This window comes from Onychostoma macrolepis, chromosome 04 (assembly GCF_012432095.1).
Source record: "Onychostoma macrolepis isolate SWU-2019 chromosome 04, ASM1243209v1, whole genome shotgun sequence".
NCBI lineage: Eukaryota > Metazoa > Chordata > Actinopteri > Cypriniformes > Cyprinidae > Onychostoma > Onychostoma macrolepis.
In genome coordinates this window covers 22,469,734-22,485,904 of record NC_081158.1, presented here as the reverse complement: position 1 = coordinate 22,485,904, position 16,171 = coordinate 22,469,734, and the positions used below count along the sequence as shown (strand labels likewise).

Below are 16,171 nucleotides of genomic sequence, written 5' to 3'. Positions count from 1 at the left end.
TATTATACCATTTTGAAAATGCCTATTTGAGTGCAAGCAGAAACACACCGTTTCTGTGCATGTCTCTTTAAATGCAAATGAGCTGTTGCTCCCTGCCCCCTTTTCCAGAATAGGGCTGTGCCTTTACAGATTTTACCTCAGATAATCTGCTTAAAAACATTTGTTTGGGTTTGATCATATTACTTTAAACTTCGTTTATACAGTTTTCTGAGTGCACACATACAAAGCACATGCACAGAAAGTGGCTGCCACACGGCATGCAAGTACTAGGGCTGGGCGATATATCGAATATTAGCGATAATAAATCGCAATAATTATGACGACGATGTCGAATTTGAAAATATCGTGAATATCGAATTTCAAATTCAAGCATACTTTCCCAAAAGAACGCGCCGAATGTCCAATATTACGTCCCCTTAAGTATTACCACGCAAGAGACGTGAGGTAACTTTCATTAGTGCAGTTGCCAGATATCAAGAGTTCAAATCCCCGAATCAGGGCTTCCCTGTTACAAGGATACATTTTCTTCCCGGTGCTTTGTTTATTTTAAGCAATCTGGCAACCATGCGCACATGCTCGCTCCTCATTGCGGAAGCGATCAAAATGAAAGTGTCATTCAACCATTTGTGTTCCGTCATGAGATCTCAACTGTATTGTTTTTATATATATATATATATATATATATATATATATATATATATATATATATATATATATATATATATATATATATATATATATATATATATATATATATAAACAATAAATTAGAAGCACACAATTCCCTAGAATATCATTCATGGAAAGACCTGTTCATTAGAAGGGGGTGACCCAATATTTTTGGCAATATAGTGTGTATGCGTGCATGCGTGTATGTATGTATGTATGTATGTATGTATGTATGCATGTATGCATGTATGCATGCATGCATGCATATATATGGTGTGGCACTATACATATAGACATGTCACCGTACATCTCGGTTCGGTGCATGAGGCCATTCAACGAATACAGTCAATTCACTACCAATCCAGAAGGGGGCGCCAAATATTCCGTAATATTTCCATATTTGCGATGCAACATATCTGAATGCGAAACTATTATTTATTATGTAAATGATAGGCTTTGTAATTCAGTCGCATTCCAATGGTGACACAGAGGAGGGTGCACTGATGTTTGGTTCACTGTATTTCAATTTGATAAAGTACCAACTGTGCTGTCAAGTTAGCAATGCTGGAACTGCCAGCAGAATCGGCTTTAAACACTTATTGTCTTATCAATAATGCATCACTATGTTTCTACACTCACAATGAAAACAAAAATAAAGCAAATAGGATGTCGCTTTCTGCCATTTGAGTTTCCTTTCTGTGAACAAATTAAGCGTGTGGGACCAAATATTAATTTGTACTACTGTCTGTTCAAAATAAATGAAGAAACCAAACATAGTAGATATTTTTGTTTGTTTCCTGTTGTACGGAAATCGTATCGAACCGTGACCCCCGAACCAAGGTACGTACCCAACCGTGACATCCGTGTACAGGATAAGAAATATTTTAAGTACTGACCATTTACTGCTCATTTCAGTTAAACAGAATAAGAAATATATACATAAAATAAGTTAATATGTATTTTACTGCTAATATAGTTTTATATAATTGTTTCAGAAATGCCATATAAAAATGGTTATAGATCATAAAATTGTTGGCAACAATTTCCAATAAGGTATCTTTGGTTAACACAAGTTATTGCATTAATTAACATGAACTAAAAATGAACAATATATTTTTAAATAATTTATTAATCTTATTTAAATGTTAGTTAATACTAACATTAAGAATATTAATTTTATGTTAATTCACAGTACATAAACTAATGTTAAGATACAACTTTCAATTTTAATGTATTAATACATTTAACTTAACATTAATAAATGTTATATAATTATTGTTCATATTAATTAGTATAGTTCAAGAATACAGTTTTTAACATTAGTTCATTCAAAACTAACAAACTAAGTATGAACAACATGTGTTTTACTATATTTCTTTGTATTAGTAAAAAAAATCTTTATGTTAGTTCATGGTACAGTAACTGATGTACATTAACCAGACATTTTGAACACATCAGTAACGAAGATTCATAAATGCTATAAAATTGTTCATGTTGACTTCATGTTAACTTATATAATGTTAAAAAATAAAAACTTATTGAAAAGTGTTACAAAAGATATACATATTGTTCTTTATGTGTGTGTGTGTGTGTGTGTGTGTGTGTGTGTGTGTGAGAGAGAGAGAGAGAGAGAGAGGATAGAGAGAGACTAACATTAATAAAAGCTATATAATTATTGTACATATATACATACACCCTATTGAATCCATATTCTATTGATTTGTGCTCATGGTGGTGGATCATCCATAAGGCACATTTCCCCAAATTTGCTAAATTAGCTAAGAAATACCTGTGTGTTCCAACAACTAGCTCTCCATCTGAGAGGGTTTTTAGTGCCTCTGGGAACATAGTTTCATGCCACAGAGCTTCTCTTAAACCAGAGAGAGTTGACAGATGTGTTCTTAGCTAAAAACTTGTGTATAAAAAATAAAAAAATTCCTTATCCCAGTTGAATTATTCTAAGCAGCTAATTTTTTCACAAGCTTGCAGAGAAAGGCTTACCAAAAAAGGTAACTGGGTTATTCTTTTTCATTTTTTCTGGGTTGGTAGAAGCACCAGGGACCCGATTATAGCACTTAAATGCGGAAAAAGATGATATGTCACCTTTACGGACAAAAAAAAAAAGCTTGTTCCACGAGAAAATAACACCATGGACTAGGGCTGCACGCGATTGTCATGTGCATCTCATCAGTAAAGCCAGTTCTGTGATTAGTAATAAATCTCCATCACCTGTTTTCAAATGGAGCGCCATTCAATACACAGAGCCGTAATTCATTGACAAGCTACGGAATATCACGTTCAATATCTCAGGCGATTCATCTGCGATTCTGACCACAAACTGCGTAGCTTGTAGGTGAACTACGGTTCTATGTATTAAATGGCGCTCCATTTGAAAATAGGTGATGAAGATTTATTACTAATCAAAATATTGCATTTGAACAGACTGCAAAGTCTACAGCCTACAGACACATTCTAAACCTGAGTGAGTGTAAATAGCTCTCCATACCAACAGGTGGCAGTAGTATATATTAATCTTTCAAATTAAAAACTCATGCAACTAGTGCCAATGGTACAAAACACTGCAAAAACTGGATTGACAGACACTTAATGACAGCCCGACAATTAGCTTGCGTCAGCCTTAACAGTAACTATTTGAAAGTCAATACTGAAAAAAAGACTTTAGGATGTTTGCATTATAAATTCAGCCCACATGTATAGTAATCAAAGCACTGTGTTTGTAACATTTACCACATTCAACAAATGGTAAGAATTCTTCACACTTAAACTGCCTGCAGTGATCAATGTCCCCATTTTAACTTTTTTATAAAGAATATGATGTATTCAGCCTGTTTTTTCATTGAATATTTGTCAGTCACCCCAATATTCAGGAGTGATGTCGAGAGAGTGCGCGAGTAGGTGTTAGAAAGAGAACGAGAGGTGGCGACCAAGTCACCGCTCCACCAGGAGGACAGGAGAGACTCACTTGTTGCCAGAGAAACGTTACTGTACCCCGCCACGAGCCACGCTACAAAAGCAAACAGCTGCAAACAAAACACTTCCCCCACACTCCGTTCTCAAAAGAACAACCCTCCTCTCTCCGATTCTCTCATCCTACCACCATTACCTCACCATTTCACTCATATAAGACAATGAAAGCGAGCCGACGGGGATCACAAAGGATCTGAGAGAAAGAGAGGGCGGGAACGGTCCATCATTTTGTTTAGACGAAAAGGAACAGGAAGAGGATTAAACTGAGCATTTAGAAGTGAGCCAAAGCATTTGTTTAGTAACAGATCTACTAAAAAAAGACATGGACATGGCCCCTTCAATAAAGACAGAAACCACTTTTTTTTTTTACTTTTTTGGGGGAAAATACAACTGCTTGTCGTAAAAAAGTTGCCTCCATGATTTTGGGGTGTTGTGAGTGGTTGCAAAGGCTTTGCAATTCAGTCTTGAGCATCTCTATGTAGTTACTAATTACAAGTCATTGATAAATCACAATTTTGACCAAATGCACAACTAACTAGCTAACTAACTAAAATAAATGTTTTCAGGATTATAGAATCAGAATATATATATTCTTGATGATAGCGTGCGTCTATGGGATCTATCTATGGGATTTTTCATTGTCTGATCACTTCGAAAAGTACAGAAAGAAAAAGACAAGCAATGTGAAGAGACTCCTGAGGTTAAAACTGGCATGTGCCACCTTTGACATGCAGGTTTTGTGACAGAATCATATTACATTAAATCTAAGAGGACTCGCCAGACCATGCGTTACATGTGCGGGCCGCATCCGTTGCGTACAGGGACCATCCGCACAAGACGACAAATGTCACAAAAGCTCTGACGTTTAGAACCATGTCTGAGTATATCATATCCATGTCGTCTTATATGATCATCAACTCAAAGTTATTTAATAGAGGAGCCAGTGATGTGGAAGATGACTGGCATTTGTGCGGGTCTGGGTAATGGATCAGATATAATCAGACCTGAATAGGCAGAGGAATGCCTCAAAAATACATGCATTATCTGATCCGAGCAAATGAAGACAAAATTACAGTCTTCAGAGGGACATGAGCAGGAAAGAAGGATGATATGAGCAGAATTACATCACAGACTGACAAATCGTCTGGCTTTGAACTAAATCTTCAGAGTGGAAATTAAACAGATCACTTGCAAAAACATTCGGCTGAATGCTCGGCAGTGATACAGCAGAGAATGTCATGGTTTATGCAGGTGTGTGTGCGCGCTTGTGTTCCTAAATGCGCTCAGTCCCAAATCAACAAGGTCAGCTGAGCAAATCGGTGGTTTTATTTTTCTGTTTGGTAGTAGCAGAGCAGAACTGGGAACAGTAAGGAGAACATTTTGCCGTTTCATTAGCAGTCACACATGCAAGGCACTTCACCGCAAGCTGCCAACAGGGATCTACAGCCCAGATCCATGACTCACTCTGGTACTGCAGCCCACTGAACATGACAGGGAGCCACTGCCACCTACAGACCGTGACTAGAACTACATCAAAAGGACACCAAGAAGTCAGAAAATATTCAAATATTTGGTACAATTTTTTAAAATGTACATCTTGAGATCTGTGTCTTTTCCTATAATTCCTCATATTGGTATATTTGACACTAAGATTAAAACATTTAAAAAAGTGGTAATACCATGGTAATTAGTATGATACTCCTGATACATACCATATAGTACTGAATGATTTTCATATTTACACTACCGTTCAAACATTTGGGATCAGTAAGATTTTATGCCTTTGAAAGAAATGTTTCATGCTTATCAAGCCAGAAAGAAAAAGTAATATTGTGAAATATTACAATTAAAACGCCAGTTTTCTTTCAAGTATTTTAAATGCAATTTTTTTTCCTGTGATGGCAAAGCTGAATTTTCAGCAGCTATTTATTCACATGATTTTGTGTCATGATTCTTCAGAAATCATTATAATATTCTAATGTTGTTACAAAAAACAGTTATGCTGCTAATTCTTGGAAACAGTGATACATTCTTATCAGGATTCTTTGATATAAAGAAAGTTCAAAAGAACAGCATTTATTTGAACTATAAATCTTGTGCAACATTATACATGTCTTTACTCACACTTTTGATCAATTTATTGCATTCTTGCTAAATAAAAGTATTACTAAAAAAAAAAAAAAAAAATCATCCTGAGAAGAAAAAATAAGCTTTTGAACGGAAGTGTATATACCATGCTATTTACATTGGAACTCTAAATCTTTATGTAAAATTGTAATTTCTGTAAATAGATCTACTTACAGATTGTTTATAGTTTCCAAATCATCTATAAATTAAATAAAAATAAAAAAATAAATAAAAAACAGATTCACTTTGCACACAGGAAATGCAAACCAATTAAAAACGCTAGACCTGTATGCCAGGACACAGAAACAGCTTACAAATACTTGCCATTCTGCCTTTGTCAGTAGCTTTTTCTGTTGAGTCTCTCTCTCTCTCTCTCTCTCTCTCTCTCTCTCTCTCACACACTCACTTAAACACACACACGCACACAATTTCAAAGTATATCTTCTTTCTCTCCCGGCTCAGAGAGATCTGAGGCAAGCTAAAGCTCATATAAATGTTTTATTCTTCACTTCTGGTATTTTCTGACTCAGGCAAAAACATACTTTTGTGTCTGCGGATTTTGAAACTAATTCTGTAAGCAGATTGCAGTGCAACACCTTTACATAACCAAAGGCCAAGCATGAATATTTTAAAGGTCTTGAAGTTCAGTGAAACAACCTTACTTTAAGGAGAATGAAGAAACTTTCTGCAAAAGCACAGTTGCTGACTTAGGAGAGAGCACACAGTGTCAACATATCAATTAAGACCAGGAGGCAGCAGTTTAAACAAAGCTAACAAACCTTACTGATGTGGTAATATCAGCACATCCACTGCAAAAAGTAACACATTCTTCTTAAATCTTAAAGTCAATGTGAAATAGCATTCATAGACCATAATGTAATGTATTTCTAACAAACATAAAAAAAAAAAAAAAGATTTTATCCATGGTTAGCAATATATTAGAAAAAAAATGTTAATTAAAATAACGCATGCATAGCTTACCATTATTTGTTGCCACCTGCATGACATTTCAGAAGCAGAGTAAAAGGCTTTTTTTTTCTATTAAATAACGTACATATTTGTGCACATTAATCAGAAACACTACCATTCAAATGCTCGGTATTAGCAAGAATTTAAGTCTTTTCAGTAAGAAGTTTTCTTTTTAAATTAACACTTTTATTCAGCTAGGATGCATTAAATTGACCAAAAAGCAACAGTAAAAGGTATAATAATTTTTTTCAATCTGAAAAAATTCAAATAAATACTGTTCAAATAATCATGAAAGTGTCATAGTTTCCCCAAATATTAAGCAGCAAAACTAATTTTCAATACTGATAAACGTAATAAATGTTTACTGACGTCTAAATCAGCATATTAGTATGATTTCCGAAGGACTAGAGTAATAGCTGATAAAAATGAATCTTTGCCATCATACGTTTTACATTTTATTTGATTAAATATAAAGTAGCTATTTAAAATTTTATATTATGATGCAATACTACAGTTTTTACTTTATTTTTGATCAAAGTCTTGGTGAGCATATGAGATTTCTTTCAAGAATACTTACATATAAATATCTTACAGACCCCAAACTTTTGAATGATTGCGTATTAAGACAGAAAAGCAGGTCAATTTTGATTTCATGTTCAATCTTGCATCTTTTTCAGACTTAACTGTTTTTTAACATGCGAGGAAAGCAAATAACCCTTAAAGGTATCGTTGTCTTATTCTTTCCTCGTGCATTCTAGGCCAGGGACGCAAAAGCAGATATTCAGCGGTAATTTAGCAGTGGGAACGCTGAAGGCTGCAGCTGAACAGAACCGCTGAGGCGGCCCAAGGCTGACTTTACAGAGTATGCAAAATGAAATGAAACACCTGAGACCTGAAAGACCTGCCTCGCTGACAGACACAATAGAGAACAAGGCGTCAGGGAGACGAGTACGTCAACCACAGTCAGCACTTTAATAGAGACTGCGGTGCTCAAATATTCTTCAGAAGCCTCTGTTATAAAGGAGTTTGAAGAGAAGACAGAGTAGAAACGGTTATTTGTTATCATGTTGGGACTCAGCTGGTGAAATGTCACGCTTTGCTGGTCTGGAAGCGTCGTCCTAAACTCTGCAGACTTCTCCTTATGTTATTTTTAGATGTTCCAAGTGAAAAAAGCCTAATGTCTAAAGATCAAGGGTTTGGCTGGAGGGCTCGAGGGCTGAGTTTAGATCAACAGGTTTCAGTGACCTTCAGTGAGAAACATCAGAAGCACTTTTGAAGAGTTCAGAACTGCAACACCATCTATATAAGAAATTAGTGGTGTGACGGTTCAGATTTCTGACGGCTCGTTTTGTGGGTCAATAGCAAGAACACAAAGAATAAATAAAATGTAGGTTAAAATGTACCAAGATCTTACATTGTTCTTCCTTGCATTCATGTTCTTTTCTTTTGGATTTGAAACACATAAATCCTTTCAAATTCATGACTCAAAAATGTCATGTGGCAGAGCCATTAAGTAAAATGTAATATTTTTTTATTTTCTTAAAACGTGAATATAAATGTGCATAATTTAATTATTTCCCAAAAAAAAAAATATCACTCATAAATATCACAATCAAATCGTACATTTTACAACCAGAACTAACCTTGCCATGTCAAAAAAAGTAAAATTATCTCAAATTTGAGGATGACACAGTCATGAGGGTCCTCAGGGGTCCTCACTATAATATAATTTCTTATTTTAGGAGAATGTTTGTTGTTGCTTGCTCTAGCAACCGATAATTTCGTCCATATGACGTACATTTCAGTGTAACAGATCATCAAAAACCAAAAAGTAGGGCTTTTAATGAGGCTTTTTGTTTTCATTTTGCCATTCATTATTTAGATTTATTTTAGAATGAATGAATAAATCTGGACAAATAAGCTGGATAAATAAATAAGCCAGCATCATGTCATTGTCCCTTGTATCCTGATTCTGTGTTTTTTCACTATTAAGGCTGCAAGGATTGAAACAGAAAAAGTAAGTGAGAACAAAAACTCACCTTTGCTACAAACTGTCTGTCCTTCTGGTCCAGATTGGCTGTGGGAGCAACATAGTCCTTCCAGATTCTCACTTTACGCTCTTTTGCTGATCTGCAAGGGTTTTGGAGAGAGAGAGAGATAAATAAGGCATTTCACCAAAATGAAGCACTGCATAAAGGACAGCCGCATATGCACTTAATTGGATTAAAGACACAACCTCGTGTGCTCCTATCATATTTCATTGTGATTGTGTCTAATGCTTCAGTAAGCCAGCAGGTGGGCATCAGGGCAGGTGTTCTTAAACGGCTGTGTGATAAGTTGCCACATTTGCTAAACTATTCTGCTGAAACATGAAGTAAGAGCAACCCGAGACAGTCTAAACCATTTAACAAGCTGCTCAGTCTGATGCAACATCTGAAATGTCAGGCGTATTTGAATAGTGAACTAGGGCTGACAACTGGCCGACTGACAAGCACTGACCGTTCTGCTGCTCTGAGTTTCTCTGCACCCTGTGTGTACACAGCCATGGACCAGTCGACACAACGTGCAAAGCCTTCCTTCAACAGCAACTCTGTGATGTTCCCGTTCTGCAATAAACACACACACAAACACATAAGGATATCATGTTAGCAAAGAAATGTATCAGAAACTGGGAAAGAGGACAGGGTAAACCTACAGACTGACAGTGAGAAGCTTTGCTGGCATTATCAACAGAAAGAGACCACTAAGGTTATTGTGTATAATATTGTTCATGAGCAAAACACCCTCACACATTGTGTGACATGGATTATGTCTGACACTCTGATTAACAAGAACTATGACATGAGAAGGCTTTATACCTGCGGTTTCAAAGTGAATGAATTCAATTTATTAATGATTCTTGGCACTGAAGTGCCTGTTCAATAAACGTGCATAATATATTAAAGTCTGGACCTGTAGAGCTTCCCACATCGCCACAGCATGTATTACTGATTACAGCCTTGGTGTTTGCATTATACGCATTAGGGATATCAAAAGAACCAGTATTTCAGTCAAGTTTATTTGAATCCTTTATATTGTTGTTAAATCTCTCAGCACTGTTTACTTCGTTTACATCTTTTATCTATTGTTTTTTAATCTATTTTTATTTTGTTCTACAGCTGGTAGCATTTCTTTGTTCTTAAATGGTCTAACTGACTGTTTACTTGTCTTGAATAATTGCTTGAGGGAACAATGTTCACTTAAAAAAAAAAATAGTATTACTTCTGATGTGGTATCAAAACTGGTGTCCTATAAAATTCCTGTCCCTGATGTACTTAGTTTTGACAGTCATTGTGGTTTACATGTGGAATGTTAAAAACCATGTACGCTGGCTGAAAACTAAACATTCGTAGTGACAATTTATTTATAGCAGGTAACAAACAAAACAAAAAACAGACAAACTGTATTCTATCACGTACTCAATGCAACCAAAACAGAAACAAAACAAAAAAACAAAATGAAAACCAATGCAAAAAACAGTAAAAAATAAACAAACAAAACAGAAAATCAAACTAATTAATTCTCCAAGTATTGTTTGTCACTTTGAAAACAAAAAGCAAACAAACAAACAAACTGTAGGCTATCAGGTACTCAATGCAACCAAAACACACACAAAAAAAAAAAATCAAACAAATACTTTTTCCCAGTATTGTTTGCCACTTTAAAACACACAGACACACGCAAAAAACCAAACAATTAAATTCTCCCAGTATTGCTTGCCAGGGTTTCCAACCGAGAAAATCCATCTCACACACTTTAAGATTTGGGATCAAGACAATTGATCTAGCCTAAATATGAAATAAGGTAATTTAAATGGTTTACACTCCTGTTCAACTGCAGTTATTAGAGAGATCAATCAGAAAACACGTCTGATGTGGCTTCATACCGGATGCAAGATGGTGCCCAGAATGACCTGGTTGGGACAAGACTCCAAAATGATCTGCACATCTCGCTGAAGAAGCCTCGACTCTGTGAAGAACTTTGCCTCTGCTGCAAAGGGCTCAGGGGTCTCGGTGCCATCTGCCTCCCGTTTAAACGTAGGGCACTGGAGACACAGATTTTTCATAAACATTACAGAAAATATACATTCTCTGAAATCTACTCAGAAATACTAAGAAACAAATCCCAGAAAACAAAACACAGTCATTCTTTACACAGAATGTAAACCCTTTCCTGAAAAGCCACTGAGTGAAAACTCTAGTTCGACCGCACTTAATTTAGCACAGTTATGGAGTTCATTTTTTCATGATTAGCAAGATTAAGCAGTAAGATGGTCTACTGAATTCATGGAACAGGTCTGGTCTAAGAAAACCTAGAGGGAATCTCTCAAGGCTACCCATCAAGAGATGAACTAATAAGAAACTGAGGAATCCTAAGAAATATTGGTCTCGAGGGTTCTGCTGAAAGAAATTGGGTATCTTTAATTCATAACTTTACATAGAGAAGGACTGAAACTCACCTTGACTCCAGACAGCATGACTGTCACCAGATAGTAGTCGGGCAGAAGCTGCGCCCTTACCATGCAGCCATCACGCACATGTTCAATAATGGCTGTGTGAGTGTATAAGAAAAAGATAGAGAGTGAGTTAATGAAGGACCAAACTTGAAAGTGTAATCTGGTTTCAGCTTCTGTTTCACACAATTACAATAACAGTACTAATCAAAAGGGGTTAGTAACACATTAACGCTTTAAAAAAAAAAAAAATTATATTTGATTCTATTCTATCAAAAATACAATAAGAAAATTGGGATATTTTACAATTTAAAATAACATTTCTAATAAATTTTCAAATGCAACTTATTTCTGTGATAGCAAAGCTGAATTTTCAGCAGTCAATACTCCAGTCTTCAGTGTCACATGATGCTTAAAAGAATCATTCTAGTACCCTAATTTTGTTATTTTTAAAATATTTGAACAATTTTGTGGAAACTGTGATTTTTTTTTTTTCAGAATTCTTTGATAAACTGCATTTATGTAAAATAGCAATATTTTGTAACATTATAAATTATTGATCAGTTTAATGCATAAAAATCTCACTGACCCCAAATTTTTGAAAGGTAGCGTACAAAACTGGTGATAGAATGATGAATTACAGCACGATGAACTCTCTTCAACTATTGTAATAGTTAAAACTAAGACAATCCAGCATGTTAATTTGATTCTAACTTTGTTTTTCCAATTCAAATTCAACAGCATGTGGGTAGCTGCCAGTATGTAAACAGGCCTCTCCAGTTCTGTATGGTGCTCACTTCTGAAGAGAACAACAAATTGGCATGTTTAAAAATCACTTGGCATAACTGCACAGCGAGAGCTGTGAAATAATTCGATAAGAAGGTGAATCACAGCCACGCCGTTAAGGGTCATGTGGCCAAGTGTGTTTAAATTCAATATTACAATACAATGTCGCAACTTTGACTTCTGATTAGCATCTAATAAGCTTGTTAGCGAAGAGGGGAAACGGGGCATATTTCTATAGCATTTAATGACTCAGTTGTTCATTTGCAGTGAGCTGGCTAGCCCTCTGATGGAGGTTAACTCTCATCAGGGTTAGTATTCAGTTTAAATAGGAGAAATGAGCTGTGTGCAGAGCTGTGAAGAGAAAAAAAAAGGGCTTCTGGAAGAAGAGTGAGACATTACACCAGAGAGAATTGAGTGCTTTAATGTGTGTAATTTCAGCTTTTGTCTGAAGAAAACATTCAGCATAATTTTAGGGTGTTCTGGGTGAAAAGAAAACACCCTGCAAAATTCCCTTAAGTCTTTATAATATTGTGGTCCCTAAATATTGCTCCGGTACCTCCGGTGTGACTCACACCAGGGTTTTCTTTTGTTTTTTATTATTATTCCATTTTATCGTACACTAAGTACTATTATTATTATTATTATTATTATTATTATTATTATTATTATTATTATTTTAAATAAACATCACTATTTTAAAAGTTAATTAAAAAATGTTTTAGATTTTAAAATATTACATTAAATAAGTTGATCATTTAAGTTTAATATGATTAACAATTATTAAATTCACAATATTTATGTTGATTTGTAATATTAATGATCCATTTTTTCTTTGTAGATTATTGTCTAAATTCTCATTATACGGCAATAAAATATTAATTAATATTTATTCATAACTAATATTTAATTGTCTTTAAGAAAAAACAAAACATACACACATATATACATACACATACGTATAAGTGTATATTATTAAACAACTTAAAAGTAAACAAAGAAAAAGAAAAAAGAAAAAGAATACAATTTTAACCACAGATAGAGATAGATAGACAGTTTTCTCAAAACTTGCAAATATTTAAAGCTTTAATAGTTTTTTTATTCAGATAGATTCTTATTTAGGTCTATGTACTGCCTTTCTTCACTCGTTAAAATCAGCTGAGGTTTTTTATTAGTAAATTTGCATTCATAAATATGAAATTTGAACTTGATCTAGAATACTTGAGATGTTTTTCCAGCATTGGTGTGTACTGGCCCTCAAGAGTACAATATGTGATCTACAAACTTTATCACATCTTACCATTGACTGGTTTCTGGTGGAGGGAATCCACAAAGTTGCGAGGGTTCTCGATGGTATACTTCAGATCTCGAATAGTGTGTGAGCCTCCACCCTCAGACCACTGACCCTTTTTAGCAGCCTTGGCTTGGTCCTCCAAATCACACAGTCTAGCCTGATCAGGACTGAAACACACAGAAAGTCCAGTAAAAATCAAATTACAGACCAAAGAGTGTACCACAAGAGTTCGGAGAGCCAAAAACAAGGCAAGCTCATTTTAGCCCTCCTTTCTTTCCTCTCCACCTTCAATGCACTGAGCAACAGATGTAGAGGTCTCTCACAGAGAGCTGCCCCTTTCTGAGGCCTTGATAAGCTCTTCAAATGAGTTTGTTCATTATCAAAAGCCAACACATGTTTCAATTAATTCCTCTGTTGTTCTAAAAGCCATCATTATCTTTAAGGGAAATTAAACAGTCTGACCACGGCAGACACTCGTCAGATTTTTTAATAAGGCACTATCAGTTAGTAAGTAGCGCTGGCCTTAATAATGAACAGACTTAAAGAGGCAAGACAGACAGACAGAACGAACGAGAGAGAGATGAATCAGAATCTATGATGAAAACTTTTTTTTTTTTGTGCGAAAAAAAAAAAAAAACGTGGGTGGTGAAAGTCCATTAATTAAAGATCCAGTCTGACCAGCAACTCTGTCAATGATGTATCAGCCCTTCCTTTAATGTCTTGGCTCGGACAACAAACAAAATTCTAGAATTAAATTATGAATTATGGGAGTTTTGATGATGCGATGGCAGCGATTGAATATTAAAACATACAATGATAATTGAATTTTCAATTTATTCATGTCTCACTGAAACCAGATGAAAAGACAAGATTGAATTATTTGTCTTTTAGATATATATCAGATCTAATGTGGACGAGCACGCATTCTGAATGTATAACTGGTATTTCTCTATACTTAAATTATTTTAATGTATTTAAGCTTTGAATTTTGCTAAAAATAAAAATAAAAGCCCTTTCACAAATCCAGTGTTTTGACATTGCTTCAAGTCTGGTCAGCAATGCATTATGGCTACAAACTAATAGAAAGAGTGTTATTTTAGTTTTATTTACGTAGTGTTGTAGTATTTATGAATATTTTGAATTGGCTTTTATTTATATATACATATATATTTCTGTTTCATTATAATTAAAGTTTCACTAATTTTGTTTTGTCATTTTTATTAGTTTTTTTTCTCTCTTTAGTTTTAAATGATTTTATTTCAGTTTTAGTATTTAAACTTATTTTCTTTCAATTAGTTGCCAAGGCAACCTTTATAATTTTAGCTTTATTTCAATTAATGCAAAATGATAAAATAACAGTAACAACACTGGATAGACCTCCTGAGTGGCCAACCACAGTTTGCTTGGATTTTATACTAAATTTGAAATCAATAACATCTAATCTCAGTGGGCGGTTGTACAGAAACCACTATAAACAATGGAAAATGTATGCGAGTATCTAGTGTACTTGCTTTGTGCCTGAAAACAAAACTCTGAGTGCATTTTAAATATTAAAAGCCACTAACCCAGCAATTTTTAAAAATAACTGATTTGTTATTTATCTAATAATTTCTTTTTTCTTTTTTTTTGGTCAGTAAACAGACTGCAGGCAGCTCGAGGGAGACTAGGACACAGCCACGTCTAATGGACACAGACACAAAGCTCAAAATATTCAAACCAGCCATCTGGGTTCATTGGCCCTCTTTTTCCGCTATGCAAGATGACAAGACACAGGACAGCTGTTAATACCCGACTCTTACTTAAAGTCTCACTCATGAAGTAACCAGCGAGGCTGGTAAAGCAAATGTCAGAGAAAAGTCGCCTTCTGCCTATTAAATGACAAGCCCACAGCTCCAATTATCTAAGCCTTCATAAATTTTAACTACAGGAAATAAGGGGCTGCCAAATCTCAGCAGCCATCTTGAGCTGTCTTTTTCTAGTAAAGTTTTATTTTCCTTCATCTTTTCAAAAGACAGAGCAAGAACATGTCAGGGAGAGGAGTGGGCATCCTTCCCAGCTCGGCTGTGCCTAATTGAGAGCTGGTGGGCAGAGTGCGGCCCAGGTTTAAACACGACTCCTTTGGAGATTATGATAGCCGATCCAGTGGGCTGTGATGGGCCACAGCAGGCCCGGCTAATGAGAAGGCTGTTCAGGGGCTATGGAGAGAACAGTGGGTCTAACACCACCGTCTCCTGTGGGGAAAATGAGCCTAAAGCAAACCGATTCCACTGGCAATTGTTCAGGGCCATTTCACAGAGCAGCCCGCATACGCATCATTAAGTCCCAAAAGCTTAGGACAATATTACATTGCTTCTAGCCAAAGAGAGAAGGGTGGATAGACAGGACGTGTAATGAGCAGATGTGACCAGAAGAGGGAGCGAAAGATCAAACGGAGAAATATGAAAAGCAATAAAGCCAGAGAATGTCTAAAGTTCATTAAAGGCAAACACTGCCCCCTGCAGGACAAATAATGTGTTTTACAATAAAACCACTGTGACAACGCAAATGATCTCAGCCGAAGGGAAAAACATAGCCGGCATTGTGAAGGCTTTGACAATAGGTGCAAGAACCGTACTGACACCGGTGGTTTGATGCTTGGGAAAAAAAAAAAAAAAAAAAAAACACATGCAGTGTTCTTACTTGTTTCCTCTGATGCCTTCTCTGCGAACTGTGGCAAGACCTTCAGTCACCAGGGACTCTGCGATATTTTCTCCTGAGGTGTCTTTGGGGAGATCAAGTGTGTTACTATAACAACACTACAATAAACATTTCAGATCAGCACTGTCGCACTGAGAATCTTTTTGGTGAAC

The 16,171-nt window shown here is 35.6% G+C and overlaps 1 protein-coding gene across 1 annotated transcript in view; it reads right to left on the bottom strand.

Annotated features, from left to right (window-relative positions):
* The window catches only part of snd1 (staphylococcal nuclease and tudor domain containing 1), a 168,708-nt gene that overhangs the window by 146,022 nt on the left and 6,515 nt on the right, over nucleotides 1-16,171 (bottom strand). Inside the window, exons 4-9 of the mRNA XM_058774227.1 lie at nucleotides 16,002-16,083; nucleotides 13,329-13,489; nucleotides 11,252-11,343; nucleotides 10,679-10,837; nucleotides 9,253-9,359; nucleotides 8,793-8,883 (exon numbers count right to left, since the gene is read on the bottom strand). Of these exons, the coding sequence (XP_058630210.1) occupies nucleotides 8,793-8,883; nucleotides 9,253-9,359; nucleotides 10,679-10,837; nucleotides 11,252-11,343; nucleotides 13,329-13,489; nucleotides 16,002-16,083 (692 nt within the window). The remainder of the gene's footprint in view (nucleotides 1-8,792; nucleotides 8,884-9,252; nucleotides 9,360-10,678; nucleotides 10,838-11,251; nucleotides 11,344-13,328; nucleotides 13,490-16,001; nucleotides 16,084-16,171) is intronic.